General features: G+C 42.1%; 1 protein-coding gene across 1 annotated transcript; it reads left to right on the forward strand.

The window, feature by feature from the left end:
- The first annotated feature begins 11,951 nt into the window (after positions 1-11,951).
- Positions 11,952-20,283, forward strand: TMED7 (transmembrane p24 trafficking protein 7). The gene is made up of 4 exons (XM_053474281.1): positions 11,952-12,079; positions 13,875-14,091; positions 19,110-19,355; positions 19,755-20,283. Exons 2-4 carry the CDS (start codon positions 13,915-13,917, stop codon positions 19,989-19,991), a joined length of 660 nt encoding a protein of 219 aa, XP_053330256.1. The 5' UTR covers positions 11,952-12,079; positions 13,875-13,914; the 3' UTR covers positions 19,992-20,283.
- Positions 20,284-20,940: the final 657 nt, after the last annotated feature.

The following is a 20,940-nucleotide window of genomic DNA, read 5'->3' on the forward strand; positions in this document are numbered from 1 at the left end:
CCTTGTATAATGTATAGTTAAATCAATAATATTTATTAAAAGTCACATCACCAATCGAACTGCGGTCAGCTTAGCCATTCCTGCAGAAGAAAGTTTCCAGGGATGTATCTTTATCATGCATAAGGAATGTATAAGGAACTCAGCTAAAACCACAACCAGGGGCACCTGCAACAAAAAGTCATGGGCCCCCAATGGTGATGCTCCTCTCTTAGCCATGCCCTATCATGACTATGCCTCTTCCTGGTTTAGCCTCCCCTCTGTCGTTACACCCTCACATATCTAATGGTTCCATATTTTTAGTAATAATAAAAATAAAAAAAAACCTTTTAAACATTGTAAATAAACATCACAAAAACATAAAATTCTTATTAAACAGACATTTAGTAATATGGGCAGCATAGGGTGGTCCTCAAAGGGTGATAGGGTGCTGACACTCCAGATCCCTTTAAGGCCCATACGTATCCCTTCACACCAGCAAAAGGGATTTTATCTCTGACATCCCTTTGTTGGCCATCAATGTACCTTGAGATGTCATCCCCCCTCCCCTAAATGATTTATCCTATCACCCCAGACACGGGGGGAAAGGATGGGTCCGCAAGGGGGTTGATGGCATTTCAGTGGGATGATAACTTCATCCTAGACACCTCCTGGAGAGCCTTGGGGGTAAAGGGTTCTCAAATGATATTTTGGGATGTCAACCCTTGGGCACCCATCCCTTTACCCTAGACTGTCAGGTATGAAGGCATAGAGCTGTATGGTGGGGACATTGGTGACATTCTAGGCACAAACTTGAAGGCCCATCACCTCTGAACTCCATCTGACTCCCTTGAGGACTTATCACCGACTCAGATGCCCTCTTTTATCGCAGGCTGCCTGGAGTGACATATGGGACCCTAAAGAAGTGATTGCAGCTGGGGGGGGGGTGTTGGGCCCATAAAAGGGTGTCTTGGTTGACAGCCCTTTTGAGGGCCCATCACCCCCTTGAGATGCCTTCACCACTATAATCCCATCCCTCAACTCTAGACCGTCTGGGATTAATTAATGGGTCCCCAAGGGTCTGATGGTAGCTCAGGAAAGTGATGGGCCTTCAAAGGAGGTGTCTGGGAGGAAGTTATGGGGGGGTGGCCTTCAAGAGGGCCCACCGGCTCACTGAGGTGCTGTCACCCCTCCTGCAGACTGTAACGGCTACCTCAAGAGGGGTTAGTGCCTAAGGTGGAGTCTGATCTGAACTCACTCCTGGACTGTAATTAGTGGTTTCAGCTGACTGACAGATATTTCAACCCCCTACTTCCTTTTCACGGAGCCCTTGTGTGGTACAGACTTACACATGTGCACATGTGGGTTATGTTATATCTCTACTGACTGACAGGGCTCTTGCCTGGGCCTTGGCAGAGGCAATCCCCTTTAAACAAACGACTACAGGGAATTCAATGCAACCATGCAAAGAATATTTGATATGCATGGTCGAGAAGCTACTGCCTCGGCATCCTTAATGTCTCTTCAACAGAGGTCTCGTTCCTTGACTGACTACGCCATTGAATTCTGAACCACAGCAGCAGAAATGGGATGGAATAGCGAGGCTTTAGTGGCCGCCTTCCTGCACAAGAGGCTAAAAGATGAATTAGCAGCTAGAGATTTGCCTACAGGCTTGGAGGAACTCATATCATTTGTGTCTTGCATCAATTTAAGAGAGAGACAGAACCAAAGAGAAGACAGCAGCATAGCGAAGATCTCTGTCTTTATTGTGAAAGAAGGGGGCACTTTGCTAGATATTGCCCCAAGATGTCGGGAAACGCTCACACCTAAGATGGATCAGGGGGCCTTCCCTAGGTGTGTTGTGCGTCTCTCCTGAGAGTAATATCAAAAGACTACTTTTTCTGCCTGTTTGTTATGGGGTAAGACCAAAGTGGAAATAGAAATCTTAATCGACTCAGGCGCTGCTGGCAACTTTGACTCGGACTTTGCCTTTCTGCATAAGATTCCCTTGACTAGGAGATCCAGGCCTTTGTCACTAGAGGCTATAGATGGTTGACCATTAAATCCCTCCATTGTCACCCATGAGACCCAAGATGTTACCCTCCAGGTAGGAGTTTTACACCATGAGCTGGTGGGTTTGAACGTGATCTCATCTCCTTCTTGCCCTGTTGTAATGGGTTTTCCTTGGCTTCTAGAACATAATCCTGGGATTGACTGGAGGAAGGGTCAAATTACCTCATGGGGTAAGGATTGCCAACAAAGGTGTACGTGCAGAGTTTTGCCTCTTCATGGAATCAAAGTGTCTCCTCTTCCTACTGAGGTTCCCAAGGCATATCACGGCAATGCTGGTGTTTTCAGTATAAAGGAGGCAGACCGACTGCCGCCCCACCGCTACTACGACTGCCCTATCGATGCTTTACCTGGTACCATTCCAGCCAGGGGACGAGTGTACCCTCTTTCCATACCCGAGATTCAAGTCATGGAAGCATACGTCAAAGAGAACCTGGAAAATAATTTCATCAGAGGGTTGACGTCTCCAGCTGGGGCTGGCTTCTTCTTCGTTAAAAAGGAGGGAGATTTAAGACCCTGGTGCTTCAATCAAATCACAATTAAAAACAGTTTTCTCCAAACTCGATCTCTGAGGGGCTTACAACCTTGTTCACATGTGATACAGAGACGAATGGAAGACTGCCTTCAATACCAAGACAGGTCACTATGAGTACCTTGTCATGCCTTTCAGGCTTTGTAATGCCCCAGCAGTCTTCCAGGAGTTTGTCAATGACTGGTTCCGGGATTATCTATCTTAATTTGTTCTAGTATATCTGTATGATATCTTAGTATACTCCCCAGACCTCCAGACTCATCGGAGACATATGTCCATGGTTCTACAAAGACAGAGAGAACAGACTTTATGCCAAGCTGGAGAAGTGCCTGTTTGAGGTTCCTAGAGTCGCCTTCCTGGGATACGTGATAGACCCAATTTGCATGTTAAAAACCTGAAGGATTGAAACCCCTACAATCCCTACATCCGCAAACAACTACCGATGCTTCATTCCCAATAGCGACTCCTCTCACTGTCCTTACCAAAAAAGGTGCTGACGCCATTAATTGGAATGAAGCAGCCTGTACGGCCATCCGGAGACTTAAACAAGGGTTTGCTTCCACTCCTGTTTTGGTCCACCCTGATCCGTCTCTACCCTTCACATTAGAGCTTGATGCTTTGGAGATAGACACTGGTATATTTCTCACAAATGAAGATATATGGCAGCCCGCTCCATCCATGTGGATTCTTCTCGAAAAGGTCCGCGTGGTAGGCCGCATCCTCGGCCTCGATTTTGACAAGTGTGCATGCGCTTCTGGTTGTGAGGGGGGTGGTCTCGCATCCGGATATATTACAATACAGGAGGGGGAGCTCACTGATTGAGAATAGATGTGGAGTGTTCTCACAGCACCTCTCTCTCTGAGATATAAGCGGGAGGAAACCAAGTGTGAGAGGGAGTGGTCTACACCTGTTACCACTATAAAAAAGACATGCATTCCCTTCAGTCAATTGCTTGTTAATTGAGCTACATACCTTGTTGCGGTTAGTTTACCCTATCTCCACTAAAGCTTCGCTTTGAGTATATTCCTGGTTTTGATCTTTTGGCTTCCGTCCTTGGACTCTTTGAACTCTGCCTGCCTCGACCTTTAGATAGCTTTGACTACTCTTCTGGAATTGCCTTTTTATATAATATACGATTTTGAGGATCTTTTCTCAGACTCTGACGTTACTGAGCTATGCTCCACATCCCCCTACCTGACAATCTGGCTCCCACAAATAGGCCAGAGGAAAAACTCTATATACCTCCTGAGGAAAGAAACTCTCTCATATCCACTCATCACGACACTTTGACCGCTAGACATCCTGGTATGGCACATACCATCTCTCTAGTATCCAGATCGGATTGGTGGCCTTCTATGAAACACAACATCCAAGACTACGTTGCTGCTTGCCAGGTTTGTGCAGCCGTCAAAATCCCCTGGTCTCTACCAAGTGGTTCGTTACAACCTCTCTCTTCTCCAGAAGACTTACCGCCTTCTTACGGATTCACTACCATACTAGTAGTGGTGGATAGGTACTCAAAGGTGGCCCATTTCGCCCCCCTCATTGCCTTACCTATGGCTGCCGAGCTCTCTAAAATCTTCTTAAAGGAGGTCTTAAAACGCGGTCTCTGATAGAGGGTGTCAGTTCATATCCATGTTCTGGAGAGTGTTCTGTTGTGAATTAGGCATCACCTTATCCTTTTCATTCACATACAATTCCCAGTCCAATGGGGCTGCAGAAAGAACAAACCAGTCACTTCAGCAATATCTTCTATTCTTTATATCCAGCCATCAACATAACTGGTCCGATCTACTTCCCTGGGCTGAATTCGCCCGGAACAATGCTACTCATGAATCCACTAAGACATCTCCTTTCTTTCTTGTTTTGGTACACATCTGCAGTCACTACCTAACTCCTTTCAAACCGGTAACATATTGTCCCTAGAAGAAAGGTTGACTGAGTTACAACAGACCTGGACCTCAGTTCAGCAAGCCTTCTGATCAGACTCAGAGTACCGTCCCAAAAACTTGCTCCCCGCTGCATTGGTCCCTACAGCATCCTCAGGCGTATCAACCCAGTAGCCTACAACTACAGTTACATCAGTCCCTTCGGATTCCTCATTAGTTCCACTTTGTCTTCCTAAAACCCCTTCTTTATAATAGATATACCGTATTGACCTGAATATAGGCCGCACTTTTTTCCCCACTTTAAGTCTTTAAAGTGGGGGTGCGGCCTATATTCGGGGTCTAGCGCCCGACGCCCGGGTCATGCAGTCCCGAGCGCCGGGCAGGCAGCGGTGCAGGGGACCCGTATCCTACTCTCTGATACGCTCAGACAGCCTCCCCTGTCAGCACTTCCCATGGGGGAGTGCCGGCACGGGAGATTGTCTAAGCGCATCGCGCAGACGTTCACCGGCAGCGGCAATGAGCTTGAACGACCTCCACTGCCGGCACGTCTGTTCGCTGTGCTTTAACAATCTCCCTTGCCGGGAATTCCCACGGGGGGAGTCCCGGCAAGGGAGATTTTAAAGCACATCTTGCATACGTGCCGGCAGCGGAGGTTGTTTATGCTCGCATCGCCGCTGCCGGTGAACGTCTGCGCGAATAATCTTCCTTGCCGGTACTTCCCACAGCGGAAGTGCCGGCACCGGAAGTTGAATACGTGTTATGCCGCCGGCCCCGCAAGACCCCGTGGAGTCTGCACCGGTAAGTCTGGTGGGGGGGGACATCTTGGGGACAAAGTGGCAGCATATCTCGGGGGGGTAGAGTGGCAGCATATCTCGGGGGGGTAGAGTGGCAGCATATCTCGGAGGGGGGAATAGAGTGGCAGCATATCTCGGGGGGTACATCTTCTGGACAGAGTGGCAGCATATCTCGGGGGGGCAGAAACTTTTTTCTTTAATAAAGCACCTAACTTTTAGGGTGCGGCCTATATTCGGGTGCGGCCTATATCCGAGCCAGTACGGTACGTCTTTTTCCACTGTTCCTCGTCCTGTTGAAGTTGATGGACAAGAGGAGTACGACGTAAGCTCTGTGTTGGATTCCTGTCTCTCCTGGGGTACTCTCCAGTATCTTGTCCATTTGAGGGGTTCTGGTCCGGAGGAGCACTGAGTTTTGGCCGCTGATGTTTACGCTCCTCATCTGGTCAAGGGATTTCACCGAAGTTTTCCTTATTGTCCTGGCAGCTGTCGTCCAGTGCGGACTCCTGGACTGTAATTAGTGGTTTCAGCTGACTGAGAGGTATTTAAACCTCCTGTTTCCTTTTCTCTGAGCCCTTGTGTGGTACAGACTTACCTAGTGTTTGTTCTATTGCTTATGCTGTTGCCTGCTGATTTATCGGAAACCATTCTTGCCCGCTACCTGCATTTTTGACTCTGGACCATGACCTGACTACTCAAATCGGTTCCCTGTTTCCTGCTTATCCATTTGCCTATTTGCTGTGTGGATCATCTCTAGTTCCATGGCTACCTGCACTTGAGGGCTCAACCCTTGAGGAAGGGTAGTTGGAGGATGAAACAATTATTTCATTAAAGCTATATTCATGTTTACTATAAACTGAGCCAAACATTGACAGTTTTACTCTATAACTTCGATCACTATATACTGTGCCAGGCACTGATTGTGGTACACCTTCACTCCTATCACATTATACTGAGCCAGACACTGATTGTGGTATATGTCAACTCCCATCACTATTTCTACATAATCAGACATTTACCGTGGTACTGCATAACTCCCATTACTACATACTGAGCCATGCGTTCCATTACTACATACAGAGTCAGGCACTGTTTGTGGTACACCTTAACTTCCATCACTTTATACCAAGCCAACCACTGATTTTGGTACACTTCTGCTCCCATCACTTTACAGTATACTGAGCCAGGCACTGATGGTGGCACACCATAACACTACCTCACATACTTGCTCACTCTCACAATGTCTCCCTACCATTCCTGTGTCCTTGTATCCTTTCATGTAGCACCTCTTCTTCCTCCTCCTTTTTTTTTTCTTGCTCCTCCTTTTCTTTTTCTATCTTTGTCTGCCTTCCGGGTCAGATAATTAAGGGTGGTAGCTTACATAGCTCAGCATCAGTAGCTGGTGCGCATCGCAAGGAAGCAGGACACGGAGGTCTGGCTGAGCAGACCTACCCTCCTCCAGCTGCAAGCCGTATAGTCCATCTCTGGAGGGGCGCACACTCTGGCCAGCCCCGGTGGCACCCCTCTGATGTTTGTCACCCTGGGCAGAACTCCCCCAGCTAAGACACTTGCGGAACAAGCCCCCTATCCATAGCCAAGTGCCTCCTCTAACCACAACATTCCTTTTGATTCAAAACAGAGCAACATTTGTGCAACATTTAGACATTCTATATATATTACATATTAGTCTGAATGAAGTATTCCATATAATACGCTATCCCTGTTGCATACCATCAATAGTAACCACTTATTTAGTATGGTTATATGACCAACAGCATCATCTAGTGTTCAAACAGAGCACTGCATAGTTGTGTTTTACCTGATAGAATAATCTTCATTTTAGTACATTATAAATAAATTTAATAGGAAACAGAGAACCCATAAATAACGTAAATACATTTCTAAAAAGTAGATAACCATTTAAAAATGATGCACATCTTTCTTTTGTAACTACCAAATTAGATGAAAATACAAGGCATATGAGGTTTTTCCAAATCAGGGCGAATACTTATATACATTGTGTGGACAAGAGTATTGGGACACATCTCTTATTTATTGAATTCAGATGCTTCAACCCATTGTCATAAGTGTATAAAATCAAGCATCTAGCCATGCAGTCTGCATTTATAAATATTTGTGAAAAAAATGGGTCGTTCTTAGTGCTTAGTGAATTCAGTGTTAGGATGCCACCTTTGCAATAAGCTATTTTGTGAAATGTTATGCCTGCCAGATATTTCACGGTCATCTGTAAGAGGTATTATTGGAAAGTGGAAGAGTTTAGGAACAGCAGCAAATGACCCATGATGCAGAAGACCACGTAAAGTCATAGAGCGGGGTCACTGTGTAATGAGGCACATTGTGCTAATCTTGTGGAAAGCCTTCCCAGAAGAGTGTAAGCTGCTATAGCTGCAAAGGGAGGGACTAACTACATATTAATGTCTATGTATTTAGAATGCAATGTCATAAAAGTCCCCATTGGTGTAATGGTCAGGTGTCTCAATACTTTTGTCCATATAGTGTTAATTTGTTTGCACTGACTATGTATAGTTTTTGGCAGGTGAATCCACCCAAAATATTTTATAAATTTTCACATTTTTTTAAGGTTTTTTTTTTATACTAATAATGGTTCATATACATAGATATGGTTACAAAAGCAAGGCCTACTTGTCCTGAAAAACACCAATACATAATTGAGAGAGGTGGAAATCATAATTTCCACATCACTAAAATACACTCACACACTCTAAGACACACTCTAAGGTCTATCCGTCTATCCCCCTACCTTTATTCCTTCAAAAAATCCCTCAAGACCCACTTCTTTATGGATGCTTACAACATAGCACACTAACGCCCTCCCCTACTCCCATATTCCTTTAGCTCACCTTTCCTACTTCCTCTCCTGCAATACTTTTACTAGTGTGGCTGGTCTATCCATAACAACGGCACTTTTACCTATTGTGTAATACACCCTAAATCCCTCTAGACTGTAAGCTTGTTTGAGCAGGGCCCTCCTCACCTGTTTTCTCTGTTAGTTACATACTACTTGTTATGTCCTGTCTACCCATTGTACAGCGCTACGGAATTTGATGGCGCTATATAAAACAATAAATAATAATAATAATTCATGGACTGTGGTGTCTGGTAACTGAAACGGTGCTAGCTACTGGTGTTGCCATGGTGATAGTCACCGTGACAGTGATTTGGGGAGTTGGTTGGAGCATTTGGCTGGGGCAGTAAGAGAGGCTTGTAGTGCAGAAGGTCTGAGTGATATATGTAACAGGAAGATCCTACCAAGGAGATAAATATGTTAATTAAGTGCAAATCACTGCCAAGTAAACATTGTAAGACAGAAGCGGACAGCGCATGCGCAAAATGCACCAATCCGCTGTGCAAAATTTTTTATCTTGGGGAATAAATTACATTTTATACATCATACATTATGGGTCTTTTTGCACTCTTTTATACAAGTACACCCACTAACTCCAACATTATATATACATACACATACACTGACTCTTAAACACCATACATATACATACACAGCCAAGTCTCCAACACTTTACATAAACATACACTGACTCTTACTATATACATATACAGGCACACTCACTCTAACACTATTCATATTGTGATAACTTTAACACTTGGCAGGGCCTTCTTCTCCCCAAGAAACAAAGAAAATCATAAATAAAATTCCGGTGCATTATATAATATGACTCATTTCATAAAAACAAAACATAAACCAAAACAAAATCCCAGTTCCCAGATGGCGAACAAATTAAACAATAGAGTTAAACAGCTAGTATGTTCCAGCCCCCCAAAACAATAGCACAAAGCCTTAAATGTGTTTTTACCTCATTGTACAGCGCAGTTCCATACAATGGTGCAGCTTCACAGACCAGCTTTGTTCTGAGAACTGCTGTTTACAACCAGGCCCCTTTCTTTAAATAGTTGCTGCGGTCTTAAAAACATATCAACTCTTTGTGGGAGGCTGCTGGTTCTCAGGGGTTTAGCACCTTCCTTTTCCTTCATCACACACACTGACACTGATAGGGCTTAAAGTAGATCATTTTGCCTAATGGATAAGCTGTCCAAATACACACAAATACACTGCCATACCAATTACCTGCCCATATACACACATGCTTTTAGATACATCCACAAAATACATTGTGGATTAAACTTGCTCTTGCATCCTCATGCTTACTTGCCCTTAGACATACAAATACTCTTTTTCCTTTCTCAATATCCCCCCCCCTCTTTATATTGTCTCTCATCCCCTCTTTCTGCATTTTCTCTCTTCCCTTATCTTTATCATTCTCTTTCCACCACTTTCTGTTTCATGATCTCTACATCTTCCCTTTCTATTCAAATCATTTCTCCTCCTCCTCACTACCTTCCCTTTCTTTTTCCCCTTTGTTGTCTTCATCTCCTCTTTGTCCCTACCTCCCCTCTTTCACTTTGATCCCTTTATATCTTCCCCTTCTCTTTGACCCCCTTTCTCATTATATATATATCCTCTCCTTGTCTATCTCTTTATCTCTCCAACCTTTTCCCTTAACATTTCTCTTTAGCTCCCCCTTTTTCATTATCTAATCACTACCATTTTCTCCCTTTTCTTATTCTCTCAGCTTTCTCTCTCTTCTTTCTGTCTCCCCTTTGCCCCATCACTCTTCCTTCTCATTATCCCTATCTCTTATTACCTCTACTCTCTCTCCCATTTTCATTGTCTCTCCTATTGTCAGAACTTACCTCTTAGCGGTAGCGTCCCACGATTAACTGATCTTTTGGTGTTACGGGGCATAAGTGGCCTCATTCAAGCCTTACTCAATGTGAATTTTGTTTTGACTTTCCATATCTTTGGTTTTCTACCCAGCTTGTTCTTCAGTTCTGCTTCCACATAACAATTTGACCTCTGACATCCTAGTTTATGATTTTGACTGGGTTGATGTCCTGCTCTCTCTACATGGCTCCAGTTCTCTTCATATTATCCAGACATCACTCTACACTCTCTGTGACACTAATTGCAGGTGTAACCCCTAGCTAGAGGCTTTAAAAGTGGCGGTGACAAGGGTAGCCCAGGGCCCCTAGGGTGCCGGGCACTGTCACAGTTGCAAACACTTTGAGCAATTCACTCATCCAGCCTCCATCTCTCAGGAATCATCCTCCACTGTATTCCACCAACAGGTTTTCTTCATATTGGGACCACCCTGGAGCACCACCTGTTGTGTGCCCACATAATGATAGCCATATCTAATAAACAAGACAGTCTCTTCATGTCCAAATTCCCAACCACTTAACCGGTATTGGTGAATCGCTTCCCCCACATCACCATTTATTGGCATCAGTACACAAAATTGTACAATTCTTATTTTTTTTATTTAATGTTTTTCCAACAAAACTGAATATTAAAATTATTGTTTTTATACTACCACTATTCATTAGTTAAAGTAGCACTCACTTCAATGCATCCCTATTGTACATTCTTTCTTCTGAACAGCAGAGAACTGCTCTCTGGAGTTGATAGCAGCTACAGTATTTCTTATTTTCCCTTTTTCCAGAGACCTTATACAGTATTCATAAAATAAGAATTACACTGCCCCCCCTGATCTAGACTGAGATTGCCTGTGGTCTGTATCCTTGCGTTTTGCTTCTGCTCCTGACGCTCTGTCCTATTGCGGCGCCATTATCTATGTATGCTCTTGGAGACGGCGCCTCACCCATCCATCCACCCATTTATTCGCGTGCGGTATTGTTGATGTTATTGTTCTTATTTTCTTTTGTTACTTTTTGCCTTTTTGCCTGTTTTATTTTGACAACTCTCCGCTACAAGATTACCTGCTGTCAAACCTTGTGACAATGTACCTCTGATATTATGCACATTGTATCTCTCTGTATGGTATTTTGTCCTCTGTCACATTTGACGTTTATTTGCCATCTTATGTGCCTCTTAGAACTGGCGTTCCCCAGTGTGACGCTCGCCCGATGTGTACAATTGTGTCTTGCTGCCTGATGTACTGTGTTCACAAAGGTGCCTTGCTGCCTGATGTACTATGTTCATCACTTTATGCACTGTTACTTTTTTTCAATAAACGGAGAATTGAAAAAAAAATAAAATAAGAATTACACATGGTAAGCTCTGATAAGAGTTTGGGTGGAGTTTCTATAAACTTACCATTAATCATTTGTGTGACGTGTATGTTTCTCCTTCATTTTTTTTTTATGTGGATAAGGAAGGACGACCACATCAGCCACGGTTTCCAGGGCACATATATGCTTCACATACTGCTGATAGTATGTAGGATGTGTTACTGAGAACTTACTCTGTGAGTTATATATATATATATATATATATATATATATATATATATATATATATATTTATATATTTATATATCCCATATACTGTAAGGCAGCAGTTAAAATGTGCTGACCAGCAACATGTGAAATGAACATGGATCCAGGAAAACATGGCTAAAGTGGTCACCCAATGACTAATGCCATGGCTATTGTGACATTATATGTACTTGTTCCGGACACAGTTACCCCTCCCTTCAAATACAGCAAAAGGACGTAATTAGCAACAGACATAGTGGTTTCTCTAACGCTGTATTACATATCACTCCCACAATAGGTTGACAACACACAAAGACTTCAGCACTCCCCCTTCCTAACAACCACGTCTGCACTCACAGAACCACTTCCGGGTCAAGCGCTACCGGTTTCCTGTTCCCAGTTCTTGCTTCGTTCCAGTCACTCTCCTCCTCTGCCACGCTTGCAGGACCCCGCCTGTCATCTCACATCCGGGACACTGTAGCGGGGTGAGTAGGATGCGGGGTTTATTTTATGAGGGGCGAGCTCGGGTTCCGAGGCGAACGCTGCCGTGACATCAGAAAACGGCCCTGCTCGCAGGTGCATGTTTATGTCACGGACCCGGTGATCGAGATGTCGGGCTTACGCAGGGCCCAGGGTTACATGCAGCCCGGGGTGTATGGGGTACCAACCGTCACTTAGTAACAACACACAGGGGTAGGTGATGCCCGGGGACTGCACCCAGCCCTGTTTGGTGCTTTGTTAATGTGGGGGAGGGGGTATTGTTGTGATACGGAGTATGGCTTCAGCAGGATGATTGTGGCGAGATGGTGCTGGCAGGTGCATGTTTATGATTACAGTGCAGTCAGTGATGGATTATACACAGGAGGCCTCTGTGCAAAATGGCTGCCACTTCCACATACACACAGGTGTATATGATGCTACTGACCTGGGGCTCCTAGTCTTGTGCTACTATGTGCAATGAGTCGCTGCAGTTGTATAATGGTAAAACTACTTTGTTCTAAACTGAATAACATGGGGTAAATATATTATCCTGCAGTTCAGATTTGCCCAGGGCATAGTGGGAAACACTTACCTGTTCCCCTATTTCAGATGAGTGACACTCATAGTAAAACTGAGATGTCTAAAGAGCTGTCACATTCTGTGAGTGTCAGTGACCTTACTATTTGGAGCAAATGTGTACACCACTACTGAAGGAAACTTTCTTGAAAGACAGTCTGACATATATAATATATATATATGTGCAAGGTCTGCAGGTAAATGGTCAGTCAAGATTGTGCAATAATTCAGAATACCGTTTAGTTAATGTAATGCAATCCATGTATATTGGAGTTAATTCTGATTGTTTGCAGACCACTACAGTGTTTATAACTGAAATCTGACTGTTCCTTATGAGCTGATCTGGCCCTAAAATTCCCAAGACCTCCAATGCATACATGTTTGTAAGCTTTGGTGATTATTTTAGTTTAGTACACGTCAGTGGAGTATTGTGTTTTTAAGTCATGGTAGGATGGTATTGCTCAGGCTGGTATTGCTAGTTGTGTATTGTGTGCCGTAACATTTGTGAAAGCTTTAAGTGAGGCTTGTTATGGCTGTCATACACGCTGGATTACCGTGGACTAATTACCTTCTGTGTTTTCGGGGCTATTTGATAATGGATAATACACTGCGGATGTAGACTGGATTTGTTGCACATTTGAATGCACAATACAATTTGTGGAGATTATTGCAGATTGTCCACCTTCAGAATAGGTTGTGCGTCTCTGACACCCTATTCAATGTGAAGCCCAACGTTTGCTTTTAAATTGAATCTGTTATGCTATACAAGTTATCATTTAGATAGGGTGTTAAAATCTATGTTTACACTGAGCCACCCACATCACAAGCAACACGATAGAAAGTCATGTTGTATTGTGTCCTGTGAATACATTTGTGTGGACCCACAATACATTGGTCTATATCCTAACTTTACATTTTGGGATCACAAAAGCTAGGATTGTTGCAGGTTGTATCCCACTCGTCACAGAAAGGGTAGAAGGCCATGGATACATGTATTACTTTTTATAATGTAATGTATAATGTAATCTGTCTGGCCAGTGAGACATGGATTTCCAAGGTGGTGTAAGGTAAGGTAGGTCTGAAACATGTAGCACCTTTTTAGAAGCAAGGAAGTGATGTCCAAACAATGTAGGTTGTATGAATGTGTGGAGGCATCTGCTCACCTCTGTAAATATATGCTCTAGAATGCTTCTGTATTATAAATGTGCTCATTTGTCGTTTCAGCTAGTTTTTGATGCTCTGAGGAGTGTCCAGTAGAAGAAAAATGAGGATGCTGCAGCATACGATCTATGAGGCCAGGTGCTGGTCTTTTCTCTGTTTTCTTCTGCTGTGCTTGGGATGCTCTGAGGCCTCAGAACTCACGTTTGAGTTGCCTGATAACGCAAAGCAGTGTTTCTATGAGGATATCACTCAGGGAACCAAGTGTACACTGGAATTCCAGGTAATGTAGACCTGATAAGTGATTGTGGAAACATGGGTTATTCTTTATATCCTTCCTAAGCAATGTTTGACCTAGTTAAGGCTTAGGTCATTTTAGTCACTTAAGCTGAAGTTCTGTTGAAACATACTCAAAAATAGGTTATTAAACTTATTCTAATGTAATGTTGCCTTGAAACTTGTGACATTATTAGATTAGCCTGCACAGGCAAATACAGACTTAAAAATGGGTCCGCTGCAACTAAGGAGCGTATTCACAAACTTGGATCAGCTATGCAGGGCCAACTCGTCCTGACTGGAGAAGCTCCGTGAGACTAGCTCTACATAGTGATGTCAGGGAGCTGGAAGTTACTGAACACACTCTTCCCTTTGTAAAATAAGTTTTTACAAGTGGCTTTGTGTAGGTTACCGCATCAGGGTGCGGCTACTGTGATTGAGAACTTGTAACTAGTCTGAGACAATAGATGCAGGCAGCACTGGCTTTCTTGACAAGATGCAAGTTACAACAGAGCATTCTGAAGTCATCATTTATCTGAAGCTATTCATCTAGTACAGGGGTGCACAACTCCAGACCACAAATAGGCTAGGAAATTCTGTGTATCCATGCCTGAGAAAAGTAGATTGAATTTTTAATTCCGATGTCTGTGCTCAAAGTGAGATTTCCAAAAGTTGTGGCCCTTAATACCTTGAGTTGGGTACCACTGCTTTAGTAAACACAGTTTGCAAGAATGCTGATTACGTATCCAGTGCTGTCCCAGAACAAACTGAGTTATCAAAAAGTAATATTTAATTAACATGTAATCTTCTTTATCCTTATACTTGTGTTCACATATTTTATCTTTTATTTTGCAAACCGATATATTTGATAAAGGGAGCCCTAATCTGTATACTTGTTTAGAATGTTTCTGTCACACGTGTTGGTCTGTGTATATTCTAATTAATACACATATAATCTAATAAAATTCATACACTTATGTAAAGCTCATGTAAATTACATGCCTTGTTACAAGCAAGAGGAATGCAAACTAACAATAAGATGTATTTACTTACTAGTACAAAATATACACTCACATTCTATTTGGGTTATTGTGATAGAAGGTAGGGGTACTTTTTTTTCTGCCCTCCCTTTGTGTTCCCCTAGTAAACATCCCAAAGTCAGTAATTGCTTACTATTTTGTATGGGAAGACTGTTGATCCAATGTGTGAATTGTGTGATATGTGCCTCTTCCGCTACAGACCTGCAATGACATCCTAAATAACAGAGTAGGGCTCCACAAATTTGACTCGCATGCAGGAGATGCCGCTCCACTACTCTAGTGTAATGTGAAATTGGGTCATGTAACCTGACTGAATTCCCACCGATAAAGATAAAGCCAGCTCTGCACAGAACCGGTTTCTGGACACAAAGTCAGTTTATGTGTCTAGCAGGTGAAACCCTGAATGCCAGTATGTGATTCATCATCAAGATGCCGGTTACTTTCTACTTCTGTCACAAAAGTCTCTCTGTGATTAGAAAACAGAGAGGTTGCTTTGTTCTTGTGATAAAGATTTCCTTGGAATATATTGCTGTATTGCTTGATGTTACACTCTCTCCCTTTCTTACCACAGCGCTAGTAATTACTCATTGCCATAACGCTAGCAATTATTTGTTGCAGAGAAGCAATTTTTACATTCATCCAGACCCGGCTTCACACTTTAGACTTGAAGTGGACAGTCTCCTCCCAAGCTAATGTGGGGTTTGACTGTTAATGTAAACTCAATCTTGTAATTTATCTGTTAAGCCAACCAGTCAAACCAGTTGAATCAGAAGATCAATTCTCAATTTTCTGAATATTTACTTAAGCTTAAGGTCACACAACTAAATTTATTTAAGTAATATGCGCTTTTTCATGGAAAGCAAATGGCCTTTAAAAAGTGTAGGTACAATTAAAAAGGAACTGTGATATCAGGGACAGAACAAACATGTCGGCTCCGGAAGCCATTTGTCGTGTGAGCGATAACAATTTTGTTGTTTACTTTTTATGGTTTTCTAGTTCTGACATCACATTTGTGTTCGCTAAAGCTGTATGGGAAATATAGCTTGCATTTTAATTACATGCCCACAAAAAAGCTTGAAACAAAGACAGATTATAACATCATTCATTTAAACCCAAAAGTTGTTTTTTTTAATCTAGTTAGAATGCTGTTAAAACAGACCCATGCTACAGTCGCTGGCTTAGTTACATACTATCACTTTACTTTTGGCCAATGGCTAAGGGTTGCCTTCATGTAAAAACATTTGCCTAGTCATATTAAATATTAACTGCTGCGATGGACTATTTATCTCCTGTGTGCCCTTTGTCAGGGCTGGAAAAATCCATTCGTCCAGTCATCTGTGACAAAGCCAGGAGCAGGACCTCTCCCACACTGTTCTGAGCACATTTTCATTAGTCTACTGAGCAGCAAAACATTTTGTTTAGTTGTTACTGTTGCAACAAAGCTGAGTACCTGGGGATTTTATATTTTGTAACTAAATTGTTACTGTCTGGCAACTGTTGCATTTAAGGACAGTCTAATGTCCTTGACCCCCCTCCCCTAAAGAAGAATGCATATTAAAGTACTCAGTGATAGAATGAAGCTCTTACCTGATGCAGAGGAGGCTGCCCTCCTCTTCCATGATCCGACTGTTCTTGCCATTGATTGGTCGCTTGAAGCAGTCAATCAGTGGTTTCTGCTCCCATTGGACTGAAGTCGCACACGACCTGCACGCAATGCCCATCCGAGCCAGCGTTGGAGCTGACTGGAGGTGAGTATATCTAATGCAAGGAGGTGTGCTCGACAGCTATCATATGCATTAAAGGGTTTATTATGGCTGGAGTGCCTATCTTTCATAAGTCCCTTGTTAATACATGTAATGATAATCGGCTTATAAATTCAACTAATAAATCAATTCACTTAATCCTACGTGGCGGAGAGTGGTTCGTGGGTTTTGCTTAGCCTATGATTAAAGTTTAACCCCTTCAAGACCGGGACGTACCTGGTACTTCCTGGTCAAAGGTCACCGGCAGACCGGGGCGTACAAGGTACGTCATCGATAATGCGCGATCCAGAGTCGCTATGAACGCTGGGATAGCGAGGGGCGGCTGCTACTGACCGCTGGGTGTCCCCAGCGATCTGTAGCAGCCACTCCCCCTCAATTCCGTGCACGTGATTGCTTTGATGTAAATCACGAGCACAGAATTTAAATATTAAAAAAAAACAAAAAAAAACTGCGGTCTTCAAGGGAAGGCGCAGTTTGCAAATGTCAGTCCTGAAGGGGTTAAGGTAAAATGAGTGCTTGTGGTGGTGATAGTGGTACCTGAGAGTGGCAGCAAAGTTATGGTTCTAAACAGAGTTTGATGTAGTGCACCCAATGTAGAGCACTGTGGAATATGATGGCAATACATGTGAATAAAGTTAAACAAATTGTCCTATCATCTTTAACATAGACAGTAGATTATGTACAGAACAGCCTTGTTATATCTTTATGCTATGTCCAAAAATGCAGCCTGCTTTAGAGTCCCATTTTTTGAATGTACATTAAATAGAGATTTATTATCTAGGTGAGCTTAGGATGCACCATCAACACTTTCTGTAATGTGCTCCATAGTTCTGCCTAACTAGGTTTATAGCTATATATTCCTAGGTGATTTGCCTTGATAATGTGTATATTGTACGTCCCTTTGCTGCCCATTTGCAACTTCTGAATTAGATGGTGTGTGTGTGTGTGTGTTTGTATATGTATGTATGTATGTGTGTGTGTATGTGTGTATATATATATATATATATATATATATATATATATATATATATATATATATATATATATATATATATATATATATATATATATATATATATATATATATATATATATATATATAGTAGAAGCATTATTAAACACTTGTCTACAGACACCAGACAAGCAAAAGGTTTGTTTTTCCCTCAAAAATCTCATGGTGCTGCCACAACCACAAGGCATTCAAATAAGGTTAACAACAATCACCTTTGCCTCTATATCCACTTTATACATGGATCCCTTAAAAGTATATATATATGCGCCATTGTTATAGCAGGTGTGCTCCTATAGTATTTTTTATCAGAACAAGAACATCAGTAGTTGTTGTTAGACTGTACCTCCTATCATACTCAGTTTCTTAAAAGTAGGAGTAGTATAAATTTTAGTCCAACACTTAATAATGTTATAATGTCAAATATTATGCTTCAATACCAATTATGATGATGGCTTCCAGGAGTGCCATGACCGTCATGTATGGCTAGGTTGATGTGGGTTAGTTATCTTATGGTCTCTTCCCAAGTGGTTACAATTATTTACCAAAGCAATCTTGAATCTTCTTCACAGCGTCTGTTTCTCCTGCAGACTTAGCTAATGGTAGGACAGCAGAGCAAGTTGTCACGTGTTGTATGATGTTGTTTCATACACATATAACAATGGTATCTGTTGTTAATGTGTTTATGCACATTGGTGCTTTAAAAACAACATTTTCCTTAAAAGGGAAGTATCACAGTGTGGTAATTGTCATGTGCCCCTTCTATACTTGGAAATTCGGGAGTGGGTAATCACCTTCTCCAGCCAAGCAGTTTTGGAGAAGTAAATTGAAATGCTGACCGATATGTATAATACATATTTTCTAATGTTATTGGAATGAAATCTATTGTCTGGTTTGATAATAAAGGACATCAGATTTTAAATAGTTTGCCATTGATGTGGACATGTTCTGGAAAAATAAGTTAATTATGAAAACAAACACATTTTGTGAAGGATCACTTTGGTAACCTATGTTTTCCATCAAACATTGTGTCCGTAAAATATGTAGTGTGTGCAGCCACATGTTATTCAATTATGTTTATTATTATTAAATATCTGTGGGGACCAATAACAGTAAAGTGACTTGTGCCCCATCATTTTTTTTTTACTATTCTTCTGCATGTCAATAGTTTGTGTCGTTCTCCTGAATTCTTAGTCTTGCTTCACATCTGCAGGTGATCACTGGTGGACATTATGATGTTGACTGTCGGCTAGAAGATCCAGATGGCATTGTGTTGTACAAAGAGATGAAAAAACAGTATGACAGCTTTACTTTCACAGCATCCCGTGATGGAACCTACAAATTCTGTTTCAGTAATGAGTTTTCCACATTCACACACAAGACAGTCTACTTTGACTTCCAGGTTGGAGATGATCCTCCATTGTTTCCCAATGAGAATCGTGCTACTGCTCTTACTCAGGTTAGTACGATACACACTATCATTTTGTAAAGGTTTGATTAGGACCCCTGATGTTTTATGTATTTTTTAGTGTTATACATACACTATTCCTGGTCACTTTTAAAAATAGTAGCATAAAGCTGCTGTATTGTTCATTACAGTGAGTAAAGTAAAAAGAGAATTATTTTATATGACCATACCAACATTTAGATATTTTCATGAGCAGTGTGTGATTCTTGCAAATTGTAAAGGTTGTCGTCATAGCACCCAACGAAATGTTCCTGCTGTTTGGACAAGTCCATTGGTTGCTATGATAGGCCATTTTTTTAACCATTGTGTCTGAATACGTAACTCTTGGTATCGTATTGGTGTGTGGTTACTAATTTGTTCCTATGTTCACTGTGTGTCGTTTTGGTACAGATGGAGTCCGCTTGTGTTTCTATCCATGAAGCTTTGAAGTCCATAATCGATTACCAGACGCACTTCCGCCTGAGAGAGGCGCAGGGCCGCAGCCGAGCTGAAGATCTGAACACCAGAGTAGCATACTGGTCCATAGGGGAGGCCATTATCTTGTTGGTTGTAAGCATTGGACAGGTTTTCCTCCTTAAAAGCTTCTTTTCTGATAAAAGAACCACTACTACTCGTGTTGGATCATAACCAATATTTTTCTGGGATGCATCTTGTTATACACTGTTTGCCCAACTGCATTTTTTTTCCTGGCTACCTTTAGATAAAGGACTGTATATATTGGTAAAGCAAAATTTTACCTTTTTTAAAGGCCATCCCGTAAAATGACATTATAATAAAAATGGAAGAAAAAAAAAGGGGGGATACGTTTTTATTTTAAATGTTTTCAGAAAAGTTTTTTTGGGGGGGTCCAGAGGTTGGGTAGCAGGGGTATTTCTTGTTAGACATTTAACTTTGATGTTAATATATTTTCCTTCTCTGAGACATTTGTGATGAGTTTTTCTTTTTCTCATTAACTTCTGCACCCATTTCCTGTTTATTACCACATTTTTTGAATAGAAACATACCGTGTTTCCCCGAAAGTAAGACAGTGTCTTACTTTCTTTTTATCCCTAAAAGCCCCACTATGTCTTACTTTCGGGGTATGTCTTATATTGGGAAAAAATTGTCCATATATACCAATCCACACGCATACCAATCCACACATATACACCAAACCACACATATACACCAAACCACACACATATACCAATCCACACATATATACTAATCCACACATATACCAAACCACACATATATACCAAACCACACATATATACCAAACCACACATATATACTAATCCACACATATACACCAATCCACTCTCACTGTCACTCTATGCTTTCCTACCTTTCCTCTTTCAGTTTCTTTGCCGCCTCTTCGCTCTTCTTCTTAGTTCTTCTGTCTTCTCTTCTTCCGGGTCAGAGGGCACGGAGACCGGTGGGCGCGGCTTCAGTGCTGTGCGCTGGGATCTGGCAGCAAACCCCGGCGCACAGCAGCTGTTGCCTTGGGGATCACAAGGGAGCGGTATCGGAGGTCTGTTAAAGACCTCCGATACTGCTCCCTTGCGAGCCTGCTCCTCCAGCGGCGGACATTACT

This window comes from Spea bombifrons, chromosome 1 (genome assembly GCF_027358695.1).
Source record: "Spea bombifrons isolate aSpeBom1 chromosome 1, aSpeBom1.2.pri, whole genome shotgun sequence".
Taxonomy (NCBI): domain Eukaryota; kingdom Metazoa; phylum Chordata; class Amphibia; order Anura; family Pelobatidae; genus Spea; species Spea bombifrons.